Raw genomic sequence first — 12,778 nt, 5'->3', positions numbered from 1 at the left:
TGGCGGGCGCCTGTAGTCCCAGCTACTTGGGAGGCTGAGGCAGGAGAATGGCGTAAACCCGGGAGGCGGAGCTTGCAGTGAGCTGAGATCCGGCCACTGCACTCCAGCCTGGGTGGCAGAGCAAGACTCCGTCTCAAAAAAAAATAAAAATAAAAAATAAAAATTTGTGTTTACTGCTTTTATTTTGAATTTATGTTGATTTATTCCTGTGTTTTTGTATTTGTTTGCCTGTTTTGAGAAGGGATCTTGCTCTGTTATCCAGGCTGGAGTGCAGTGGCACTATTGTGGCTCACTGTAGCTTCAACCTCCAGGGCTTAAGTGATCCTCCCACCTCAGCCTCCTGAGTAGCTGGGACCACAGGTGCATGCCACCACATTAGGCTAATTTAAAAAAAAAATTTTTTTTGTAGAAACAAGGTTCCACAATATTGCCCAGGCTGGTCTCAAACTCCTGGACTCAAATGATCCTCCCACCTCAGCCTCCCAAAGTGCTGGGGTTACAGGTGTGGGCCAAGGTGCCCAGTCTTATGCCTGTGTTTTTTTATGCAAGTTGTCTGTGTTTTATTTTTCTCTTTGCAAATTGCAGTGACTTCTCTGTTTCAATATTAAAAGGAGAGTGTAGGAATTCACTGGTTTTGTTTATCTTTTAATGGTTTTCTCTCTATTGTTTTCTCCTCTGCCCACACAAAACTATTGATTGGTTTTTCAAAGCTAAATGAGAATTTTTCAAATGTTCCTTCACAATTTCGGTGAGAAGTTCCAGAGCAGGGATCATAGGTGGTGGCCAGACACACACTACATATATATATATGTATACACATATATACATACACATATATATACATATATGTATACACACACACACACATATATAACCCATATGTAGACTGTTTTAAAAAGGCAATGTAATTAGGCAGTATTAGGCTTAGTCACAATACAGGAAGGTTAGCACCTACTACCTATACATGCCCTAGCATGTATAGGTAAGTGTTACCTGCTTGACCTCTAGGGAAGTGATTCTCAAACTTTAGTGTGTATCAGAGTCACCTGGAGGGTTTGTTCGAACACTGGTGGGCCCCAGTCCTTCAGAGTTTCTGGTTTAGTAGGTCTGGGGTGGGCCAAAGTGTACATTTCTAACAAGTTCTTAGGTGAAGTGGATGCTGCAGGTCCTGGGACCACAACTTGAGAATGACTGACCGCTGTAGAGCCTACTCCAAAGGAGTAATCTACCTCTTCCAAGCCAATTGCAAATAGCATTTCACAGCTGAGTGGGACTTGATAACAATCAGTGGTGATGGAGTTCTCTATGTTTCAGGATGCAAACGTAAAGCTGATTAGAGAACTCAGAGAAGAGATTGAAAGACTGAAAGCCCTGCTGCTGAGCTTTGAACTGGTATGCAGACAGTCAGAACCTTTCCATGCTTAAAGTGAAATTCTCCTTCTGAGCCTCTCTTCTCCATAGAGTCTGGGCCCTGCTGCATTCCATGTTCTCAGTTGACTCTCATGAGGCAGAGACAGGAGCAAAGACAAAACAGAGATTTATCTGATTTATTGGTGTAACTTCAGGTGGTGTGGGCATTTTTTCACTTTATCACCTCTTGTCTTGTGCCTGAATGGTCCTTGCCCTGTGTGGGCAGGTACGGAGAATGGGGCCCTCTAGGAAAATTTATTTTTATTTTCCATCTTTGTACCAATATGAGCCCAAATACGTAGGCTCCTGATTTATTTCTCATTTTAATGATAAAGTCTTTCCTTTATCTGCACCTTATCTTCCTTCACAAGTGTAAGGGTGGGACCTACCTGAAGTTCAGACCAGGAAAACATCAAAGCACATCTCTATCTTTGTGCAGAGAAACTTCAGTTCATTGAATGATGAAAAGGATGAAAACCTGAAGGAGCTGGTTCTTCAAAATGAATTGAAGGTGGGTGTGTTGGGTGGACTCAGTAGTGCTTTTACATCACCCTGGGAGCTCTCTCCATTATTCCTGAGCTAGGTAGGGTTGCTCCCTTGGCAGGGCAGAGAAGAGCTGTGTAATTTGAAGACAATGTTTGTTTCCTTTAAGCCTTGACCAGGGGATGTGTGTTTGCCTAGGGGAGTGTTAATGGCTCTCTGACTTTCTGTATTGTTCTCTCAGGGATTCATAAGTCCTTTGGATAGTGAGAGTAGCCTGGGGGGAAAAGACTGTTTTCTTGTCTGTAAATCAGTCAACCAAGATGTATTCATTGTTTGAGGACCAAATATGTTCTCAGCATGTTGCTGCAAGAGGTACAGAGAGGTCCCTGCCCTCAAATGGTTTGCAGTCTAGTTGGAAACACATTTAAAGAATAGTGTGTTTCATGAACCATGTGATTTAGATGAAAAGAGCCTAGGGAAGGAAGAAATCATTATGGTTTGGGATTTTCAGAGCAGACATCATATGTTGGTGCTGGAAGGCAGAGAACTGACCTTGAACTAGCCCTGGAAGGTTTGCTAGGGTTGTTACATAGGGAGAAGGGGTAAGGCATTGGGTGAGGGAGGGATAACGTAAGCAAAGCCTTGAAACTGGGAGAAGGAAGGGGTGTGAGAGGCCACGTGGAAGCACACACTGTGAGGAAGACTAAGCTGGTTAGAATGGGTGTTCATGGTAGAGGGTAGTGCAGGTAAGGTTAGGGCAAGTTTAGAAGGTTTGAACTTGGTGTAAACAGGATTAATAGCTTCTTGAATCAGGTTGGTGACATAATAAAGGAGTATCTTTGGGAAATTAATATGATAGTTGTATGCATGGTGAATTGAAAGGTGGGAAGACTGGAAGCAGAGGACCAACCAGGAAAGAGACTACTGTAACTCAGTGAGGGCAAGGACAAGACATTTTGGAAAAGTAGAATAAATGGTGATTCCCAGAGACTTTTTTTAAAATTAATTTTATTTTTTTTGAGAGGGAGTCTCACTGTGTCACCCAGGCTGGAGTGCAGTGGCATGATCTCAGCTCCACCTTCCAGGTTCGAGTGATTGTCCTGCCTAAGCCTCCCGAGTAGCTACTACAGGCGTGCACCACCACACCCACGTAATTTTTGCATTTTTAGTAGAGACAGGGTTTCACCGCATTGGCCAGGCTGGTCTCAAACTCCAGACCTCAGGTAATCCACCCACCTTGGCCTCCCAAAGTGCTAAGATTACAGGCATGAACCACTGCACCTGGCCCCCAGAAATATTTAAAAGGAAAAAATGGTGGGCAGTTGTTTTTGTTGACAGATTAGATTTATTTGTATTTTTTAATTTTTTATTTTATTTTTTTTGAGATGGAGTCTCACCTTGTCACCCAGGCTGGAGTGCAATGGTGCAATCTCAGCTCACTGCAACCTCCGCCTCCCAGATTCAAGCAATTCTCCTGCTTCAGCCTCCCGAGTAGCTGGGATTACAGGCTCACACCACCACACCCAGCTAATTTTTGTATGTTTAGTAGAGATAGGGTTTCACCATGTTGGACAGGCTGGTCTTGAACTCCTGACCTCATGATGCGCCCACCTCAGCCTCCCAAAGTACTGGGATTACAGGCATGAGCCACTGCACCCGGCCTATTTTTTATTATTTTGGGATGGAGTTTCACTCTTGTCATCCAGGCTGGAGTGCAGTGGTGTGATCTTGGCTCACTGTAACCTCCACCTGCTGGATTCAAGCAATTCTCCAGCCTCAGCCTCCTGAGTTGCTGGGATTACAGGTGCCCACTGCCATGCCAGGCTAATGTTTTGTATTTTTAGTAGAGAAGGTGTTTCACCATGTTGGCCAGGCTGGTCTTAAACTCCTGATCTCAGGTGATCCACTCACCTCAGCCTCCCAAAGTGCTGGGATTACAGGTGTGAGTCAGCACACCCAGCAGATGGGTTAGATTTAAATCCTACAACCAAATGTTTCAATTTGTAATATTCTGTTGCATCATCCTTATATGTCATTGGAGTATCCTGGCCACGTTAACATTTTGTCACCCTTACTAAACCTCAAGACTAAATAACATATCTAGAAGTTTCTCTAAAAAATTCCTCCTTCAGTCATGTATTCTGATTTTTGGTTCAGAAAATATCATCCCTCTATACTAAGAGATGAAGTAGGGGAGCCGAAATCATTCCAAACTCATGGGCATACTTGCATTATGCAGGCCAGCTGAGCTGGACTTGAACCTTCCCCTTGTTGGCTGTATCATCTTAGGCAGTGTAGGAGTAGGTGATGAAAGCTAACCAGGGGGCAGCTGTGCCAGGTTGGCTGAACTGTAAGCCAGAGTACCCTGCCACTCACCAATGCCAGGGGTCCCTATCCAACCCAGCCCTTTACAGGTACCCTGTAGTTTCCTGGTTTCCAAACTTCAACTCAATGATTATTAAAATAATGTTTCTAGGGCACATAAAGTACTCGTACCTAAACCTGGCATATTTTTTTTTCTTTTTTTCTTTTTTGAGATAGAGTCTCGCTCTGTCGCCCAGGCTGGAGTGCAGTGGTGCCATCTCGGCTCACTGCAAAGTCCGCCTCCCGGGTTCACGCCATTCTCCTGCCTCAGCCTCCCGAGTAGCTGGGACTACAGGCCCCCACCACTACGCCCAGCTAATTTTTTGTATTTTTAGTAGAGACGGGTTTCACTGTGTTAGCCAGGATGGTCTCCATCTCCTGACCTCGTGATCCACCTACCTTGGCCTCCCAACGTGCTGGGATTACAGGCGTGAGCCACCATGCCTAGCCAACCTGGCATAATTTTTTTTTTTAAGTATTCCCTTTATGAGAGAAATACTTAGCTACATCTAATTTTTTTTTTTTCCTGAACTTCCTCATTTCTTCCATTCCCAGGATAAGCTCATTGCTTAGGCATCAGTTTCCACTAAAAGAATAAAAAGGACCCTACATTTATCACTGTGCATGTCCCTAAGGCGGTCTTAGCTTAAGTGTGGGTATATTTACTTTTAAAACTCTGTTCCTGGTACACATTAAGCACTCAGTGTTTTACTGTTATTGTTTTTATTGTCTTATTACATGATCTTCCAGACAATTTCCATGTAGTCTTAGTTCCACCTGGGGAAATTCCCTCCCAGTGCTTTGTGGTTCTGTGAGCCATGTGCAAGCTTATATGATAAAGTACTGTACTTTGGGAAAGAAGTGTTAGGTCATAAAAGGATTCCCAAGTATGGATCATATAAAAGTGGGGTGGGGAAAGGGAAAGTATAAACACAGATGTCTAACATCCCGATTAATTTTTTAAAAATAACTTGAAAATAGCATGTTTTTTTCTAATTATAAAAACAGTACATGTTCATTGCAGAAAACTTTAAAAATAACATTTATTGAGGGGTCTTCTGTTTATACAAGTAACACTTGCTTATTGAAGAAAACTTGGAAAACACAGCTTGCAGTTGGAGGAGGTAAGGGCTTCTGTGGGGTCTTTGAATAGTATCCGTGAGGAGCATAATAAAGTAGTACTCTGGGGAAATAGGAATAGATGTAATGACTTCTGACCTTTAGTCTGTTCCCCATGCTGAGTGTCTCAGATCACCTCCTATACCTCTGCAGGTAGACCAGCTGACTAAAGACTGGACCCAGAAGTGGAATGATTGGCAGGCCCTCATGGAGCATTACAGTGTGGACATCAACAGGAGGAGGGCTGGGGTGGTCATCGACTCCAGCCTGCCACACCTGATGGCCTTGGAGGATGATGTGCTCAGCACAGGTGTTGTGCTCTATCATCTCAAGGTGAGGAGACTAGTATATCCTTTTCTTCCTAAGGCACTGGCCCCAGAGGTCAAGGAGGGAAAAGCTAGGAGTAGCAGCCATGTTTCTGTGAATTGAAATCAAGACAGATGCCACAGAGCTGCCTTCAGGTTTGTTCTCAGGAAACTGGTCTACCTGACAAATTGTGATCTATTTTGCCTTTGTATGTATAGAGCAGAAGACTGGAAATCAGAATAATTGTTTTTCAACTGCAGTTACTGTTGTTCTTATGTAACTTACTTTTGTTCTCTTTGCCTTAATTTTCTCATTTTAAAGTAAGAATGATGCTTATCATATTCCTTTTCTGGCTTACTGAAGCATAGGGGTACAGTCATGGAGAGTGAAACCCTAACCTCAAGATACCATTAGTGCTCCTAAACTCTGCAAATACAGACTGCTCAAAGGTGGCTTTCAGGCTGGGTGTGGTGGCTCACACCTGTAATCCCAGCACTTTGGGGGGCCAGGGCAGGCGGATCACTTGAGGTCAGGAGTTCGAGACCAGCCTGGCCAACATGGCGAAACCCCACCTCTACTAAAAATACAAAAGTTAGCCGGGCGTGGTGGTGGGCGCCTGTAATCCCAGCTACTCGGGAGGCTGAGGCAGGAGAATCACTTGAACCCAGGAGGCAGAGGTTGCAGTGAGCTGAGATCACGCCACTGCACGCCAGCCTGGATGACAAAGTAAGACTCTGTCTCAAAAATAAATAAAATAAATAAAATAATGTTTAAAACGGTGGCTTTCAGAGACTAAAGGGGGAATTCAGAAGATTTGAAAGTTTTCTTCTGACAGTTCCCCACTTCAACCCCAAATTAACGAACAGTACACCTCCCACTTCTCCATCACTACATTTACCTGGAAAGGGAGACAGAGAAAGTAGGTAAAGGAGCTTAAAACATAGGGAAGGTCCAAAGAGCTAGAGTGGTGTGATGGTGGGGGAAGAGGGGATGACAGGCATCCATCTAGAAAAAGATTGAAGTTAAAGCTTCCAAACAGCACCTGGCCCACCTGGCTCTGTGTCACCTGGAGGCCAGTCCGCATTTCTGAGTGAAGTGGTTTTGAGAGTTAGAGACCTATGGTAGAGAGAGTCTTTCATCTTGTTCTCATCAGTGTGTTCTGTGGGAGGACAGTTGCTATGGACAGCAGAACGTACTTCACATGCTCAAAATCCCTGTGCTCACTGAAAAGTTAGTTTTCATTCTCATAATTATCCCCAGCTGACATTTAAAAAGAACAAAGAAAGAGTTTCTGGGGAGTATGTAATGCTGCTGTTATCCCTGGAGAAATTGGCCTTCTTCCTAGTGCTGCAGAGCATATGGAAGTGAGATGTTAGCAAAGCTCATCAGGGTTCTTAGGGTAAGCCCTTTGGGAATTTGTCAGAGACTGAGCTTCTCAGACAGAAAATTTAAAGTAGCTTATTTTCTGGTACACGGGGCATACATTTTCTTAGTGGCTAACAACTTTTACCTTAGCAAGAGAACTAAACACCAAATGGCTGTATAGATCCTCCCATTAGAACCACAGAGAGAGGCTGGAGGTCAGGAAGAGACCAGATTGATTAAAATGGTCAGTGTTTGAGTAGAACTGATCTGATATATGGATTGGATGTGGAGTGAATAGATAAAGCTAGAAATCAAGTAGTAGAGCTTAGGGTAGCAGCAGAGGGTTAAAGGACATGACTATTAGATTGAATCGTAGACATGGAGATGAATGATGACCTCACCTGAAGATAGGATTGCTGATTTTTTTTTTTTTTTTTTGAGACGGAGTCTCGCTCTGTCACCCAGGCTGGAGTGCAGTGGCGCAATCTCAGCTCAGTACAAGCTCAACCTCCTGGGCTCAAGTGATTCTCCTGCCTCAGCGTCCTGCATTGCTGGGATTACAGGCGTGTACCACTGTTGGGAATAATGCTTAAAATGTTAAGGAAATTGAACACTTAAAGGATTTGTAGTAAAGCAATTTTACTTTTGCGCAGAGGGGTGCTTCTCTTTGACCAGTTGCCATGAGAACACATCTGAACAAAGGGGGGCACGAGAACCTTTATTTCTGATGCAAGTTCTGCTCCTGTACCCTTTCGCCTTCCCCACTGGCCAGGGTCAGGTCGTACATTCTAAACTAATCCCGGTTGGCTAAACATTTGAACCTTTTTAGATAAGGTGGGCATGTAAGGGAGAGAGGGGAAAGGGGAAGAGGTGTCTGCAATGAGCTAGACACCTAGTTTTTTTTTTTTTTTAATAAGGAAAGGAATGTGAGCTGGTATTGATAACGCCTGGTACTGTGGCATGTCTGGGCATGTAATAAAGGCAGAAAGGAAGAAAAAAGTGAAAAAGGAAGAAAAAAGGGGGGGGTTGGGGGATTACTATGAATTGAAGAATAAACGATTGATCAGGCTAATTTTTGTGTTTTTAGTAGAGACGGGGATTCACCATGTTGGCCAGGCTGGTCTTGAACTCCTGACCTCAAGTGATCCACCCACCTTGGTCTCCCAAAGTGCTGAGACTACCGGCATGAGCCCTCACGCTCCGCTGGATTGCTGATTTTTATTGCTTAGTCAGTGCATAGTGAGGATTTTACTCCCTTCCTGGTGCATTTCCAGTAGACCTGGGTGATGAGATTTTAGTCTACTTCTAATCCTGCCATTTCTACATTTTATGTACTTTCCCCACCTTTTGTTTGTGTAGCTATTGACTTAGGTAATAGTACTAACAGTAATGGCCCAATATTCTGTTTGTTGTTGTTTGTTTGTTTGTTTGTTTGCTAAGTTTGTTACCTAGAACTAGTCTCTGGCAACCTGGAAGCTGTTTTTCCCTGGGTCACCTTGGGGAAGTGTCTTGGGTGGGAAGAAGATAGAGAGAAGGACAGGGAGAGCCCAGGTGACTGATATGCTGGACTTCATCCTCATAATTGCCTTTGTGCCACTAACCCTCCCTACATAAAGAGGCAGGGTGGGCAGTGAATGCATATGCCAGCCAGCTCAGTCCTCATCTGAGATGCCATCACCTTTTGTTGGTAAGTTCTATCCTGCAGATCTAGAAGTTATGATGTGCCGTAGCCTTTATCTTTTTGGAAGGGCTGTCCCTGAACACACATGAAAAGTTTCGACCTTTTTCCCTTGAACTGCCCTCTCATTCTGTTTGACAGTGTTTGTGGAGGCTAGCATCTATTGACTGCTGTGGTCCTCAGTGCCTGAGCAGGAAAGGCTGGCTCTGGCTGTTTGTGTGTTTGCAGAGAGGAGTGACAGAGGGGGATGCAGTGAGGACAGAGCCTCATTCATTACTGCCAGGATTCTTCCTTCTTGCAAGCTATTTTGGAGGAGTGTCAGGGACCTCCCTGCTCTGGCTGCTGACAGTGAAGCCTAGTGGGGAGTTCTCTGGTCTCCTTAAAAACATTGCTGGGACAGATGGGGTGGCTCACACCTATAGTCCCAGTACTTTAGGAGGCTGAGGCAGGCAGATCACCTGAGGTCAGGAGTTCGAGACCACCCTGGACAACATGGCGAAACCTCATCTCTACTAAAGATACAAAAATTAGCTGGGGCATTGTGGCACACACCTGTATTCCCAGCTACTCGGGAAGCTGAGGCAGGAGAATCACTTGAACCTGGGAGGCGGAGGTTGCAGTGAGCAGAGATCATGCCACTGCACTCCAGCCTGGGTAACAGAGTGAGACTCCATCTCAAAAAAAAAAAAATAATAATAATAATAATTACTGGTCAGGTGTGATGGCTCACGCCTGTAACCCCAGCACTTTGGGAAGCCAAGGCTAGCCGATTGCCTGAGGTCAGGAGTTCAAGACCAGCCTGGCCAACATAGTGAAACCCTGTCTCTATTAAAAATACAAAAATTAGCCAGGCATGGTTGCAGGTGCCTGTAATCCCAGCTACTTGGGAGGCTGAGGCAAGGGAATTGCTTGAACCTGGGAGACGAAGGTTGCAGTGAGCTGAGATTGTGCCACTGCACTCCAGCCTGGGCATCAAAGTGAGACTCTGTCTCAAAAAAACAAACAAAAACTCATTCATTACTGGGGAGGTGTTATGGTGAAGTTGGAAAAGGCTGCAGGGGCTTAGGATCCAGAGAGATCTGAATTCTAGTCATAGCTCTCCTATTTGGTATGCAGGTTTCTTAGGCAGTTTATCCCCTGTGAGCTTCAGATTCCTCATCAATAAAAAGAAGAGAATACCTACATTTTGAGTTGTTAAAGGATAAGGTAATATGATTTGTGTAAAGTACTCAACATAATGCCTAGGACGTATCGAATGGTTAGTCAATAAACGATAAAGATATGTCTAAAATTTAGCATCCCGGTTGCCATGTTGCTGCCTTTTCCTAACAGAGCTATGTGGGTCTTAAGCAAATTTGCCGTAATCCAAGGTCTAAAAGGCCTTGTCTTCAACTAATCCACTGATTCATTTATACTAACTCCAGTTTCCCCCTCCTCTCTTACACTCTCTTCCAGTTCTTTTTTATTCTAGAGGTACTTTTCTCGTATTTGTGCTTTTACCCTTCTTAGAATCTGGTGTCTGTTAAACTTCATCTGCGGACCAAGAAGGTAAAAATCCCGTGTTTCCATAAATCTTCACAAAATGCTTGTTTCATTGAGACTTACTGGATCAAACTTGGACCACACCAACCTTTGCCTCTTAGGGAAAAGCCATACTTTTGCATGTATTTTCTCAGACTAGAGAATTTTTCTGACCAATGGCTGTAACTATTCCCTAACCTTAGGCTGTGGGACGGAAAGGAGTTTGCCCACACTTGCTGGACTTTGCAAATAGCTTGGGCCGCTTTGTGGTATATTTTTTAGCTCTACCATCTCAGGGGCTTCCTGGGCTGTAGAGCGAGTGGGCAGAGGGTCAGAACAGCCTGGACCAAAGTTGAGAAGTGGTACAGACCAGGCTGGGATGGGATGAGAAGTGGCACAGATAAGGCTGGGAAGAGAGTGAGAATATTCTAATGTGGACTCTCCTGTAGGGCAAGGCTCTGTCCCTTTTAATTCTCATTAAAATGGCTTTTTTCCCCTTTAGGAAGGGACAACAAAAATTGGAAGGATTGACTCAGACCAGGAGCAGGACATTGGTGAGTGACAGAGCATAGGAGGCCAACGTTTTGGGGCAAGTATTTGTGCCTGAAAGGTTTCTTCAGAGGACTCTGATGATGCTCTGAGAAGGGAATCATTGGCGTATTCAGGGCCTGCTTCTCTCTCCGCTGCTAGGTTTCAGGTCTGGGATGTGCTAGGGAGAGACCCACACGGTGGGAGGATTTCAGGTATGGGTGGTTTCAGGTCGCCTCTTCCTCCTTCATTATGGTATGAGGTCTTCCAGATGTTGGATTCTGATCTTACAGAAAGAAATGGAGAGGATGTTTCCCTGGATTGTCCTCCCACCCAAGTGACCACCACCTCTTTTGTAGTCCTGCAGGGTCAGTGGATCGAGAGAGACCACTGCACTATCACCAGTGCCTGTGGTGTAGTTGTTCTCCGGCCTGCCCGTGGGGCCCGCTGTACAGTCAATGGCCGGGAGGTCACTGCCTCCTGCCGTCTTACCCAAGGTAGGACTGTGTAAAGCCCTGTTTATCCCAAGATGAGTGATGGACCATTTCCAGTCTCATGGGCCCAGAGAGCTCAGTGAAGCAGGCTTTAAAAATGAATCACCCAGGCCGGGCGCAGTGGCTCAAGCCTGTAATCCCAGCACTTTGGGAGGCCGAGACGGGNAAAAAAAAGACTTACGTTTGCTTCTCCTTCACCTTCTGCCATGATTGTGAGGCCTTCCCAGACATGTGGAACTGTGAGGCCATTAAACCTCTTTTTCTTTATAAATTGCCCAGTCTGAGGTATTTCTTCACGGTGATATGAAAATGGACTAATACAATCATAATTTTTTTTTTTTTTTGCAGCAGCAGCAGGTAGAAAAAGAAAAGACACACACATGCACACACACATACAATATAAGATAGAAAGTAGTATTTGATAGGAAAATGGTAAAGGATATGACGAAAGTAGGAACAATATAAAGAAAATTTAACATTTCCACTTTAGTTTAAATAGTGGGGGGTGAGAGCAAGAGAAAGAGTATTGTTTCTTAAAATTATTGATTTGAATTTATATGTAGGTAGTAATGCAACCTCTGGCCTATCTTCAAGAAGATAACACTTTTCTCTGGATTTGCAGAGGGCTGTGCTGTTGATAAAACAGTTTCAACTGGTAAAATATTTAGTAAAATATTTAGTTATTCTAGCTGAGCAACTTTTAGACAGTGTATTGGCAGTTGGCATTAGATTAACTGTATATTTGGGTTGAATTCAAATACACTGTGTACTGGTTAATATAAAACTACTGCAAATTTTAGTATCACATGAAAGTACTGAGCAAAATGGTGAAGGCATTCTGTATTTGATATCTAAGCTACTAGAGATAAAAGAAATGTGAAGTTCACTCAGTTTGGTTCCTCAATTTACAAGTTAAAAACAAGCTAATTGCAACTCTGAAATTTTACAAGTAAGATATATTCTATTATACCAAGTAAGAATAGAACACAGGCCTCCTGAATTCTCATCAAGTATTCATTCTGTCATTCCTTCCCTATTTCTTGTCTAAAGTAATCAGAATCTCTAACAAAAATCATTATGACTAAACTTAGTTCCCTGAAAGTACATAATTTATCTCTACTCCACTTAAATGAAAATACAAACGTTCATGAATATGTAAGATATTTTACTTTTCAAAATAACTTATTTTGATATAGGAACAAAGTAAGGTTAAGTGATGATTAAACATTTATTATATTTCATTTGAGTCCAAAATGAAAGTTCATGTAAAATGTTTAAACCTATTCAACAATGATGAAAAAATCATAGAGATTGATCACCTTTTAGAAAATAATATATTTTAGAACAGGATGAAAATTATTTTCTCAATTTGCATTGCTTTTAAAAGTTATAATTACATTTATTGAAAAGATGTTTTATGCAAAAGGAACTAATTGAAAGACAATATAGAATTGGAGTTTATTTGTATTTATGTACAAGCACATGTTTATTTATATTTGTATTTATTTAT

At 43.2% G+C, this 12,778-nt stretch overlaps 1 protein-coding gene across 3 annotated transcripts in view; it reads left to right on the top strand.

The window, feature by feature from the left end:
* The first annotated feature begins 1,160 nt into the window (after window positions 1–1,160).
* Window positions 1,161–12,778, top strand: part of STARD9 (StAR related lipid transfer domain containing 9) — a 70,719-nt gene continuing 59,101 nt past the window's right edge. For 2 of the 3 annotated variants that reach the window (XM_017859704.1, XM_017859638.1), the window contains exons 1-5: window positions 1,161–1,392; window positions 1,850–1,921; window positions 5,530–5,709; window positions 10,749–10,800; window positions 11,134–11,271. In XM_017859704.1, coding sequence (XP_017715193.1) covers window positions 1,294–1,392; window positions 1,850–1,921; window positions 5,530–5,709; window positions 10,749–10,800; window positions 11,134–11,271 — 541 coding nt within the window. In that variant the 5' untranslated portion in view covers window positions 1,161–1,293. Of the gene's footprint in view, window positions 1,393–1,849; window positions 1,922–5,529; window positions 5,710–10,748; window positions 10,801–11,133; window positions 11,272–12,778 lie in introns of those variants that run through there. The other variant, XM_017859779.1, reaches the window with a different exon arrangement.

Source organism: Rhinopithecus bieti, unplaced genomic scaffold, assembly GCF_001698545.2.
Source record: "Rhinopithecus bieti isolate Rb0 unplaced genomic scaffold, ASM169854v2 scaffold_495, whole genome shotgun sequence".
Lineage (NCBI taxonomy): Eukaryota > Metazoa > Chordata > Mammalia > Primates > Cercopithecidae > Rhinopithecus > Rhinopithecus bieti.
This window is presented reverse-complemented; position numbering and strand designations above follow the sequence as displayed.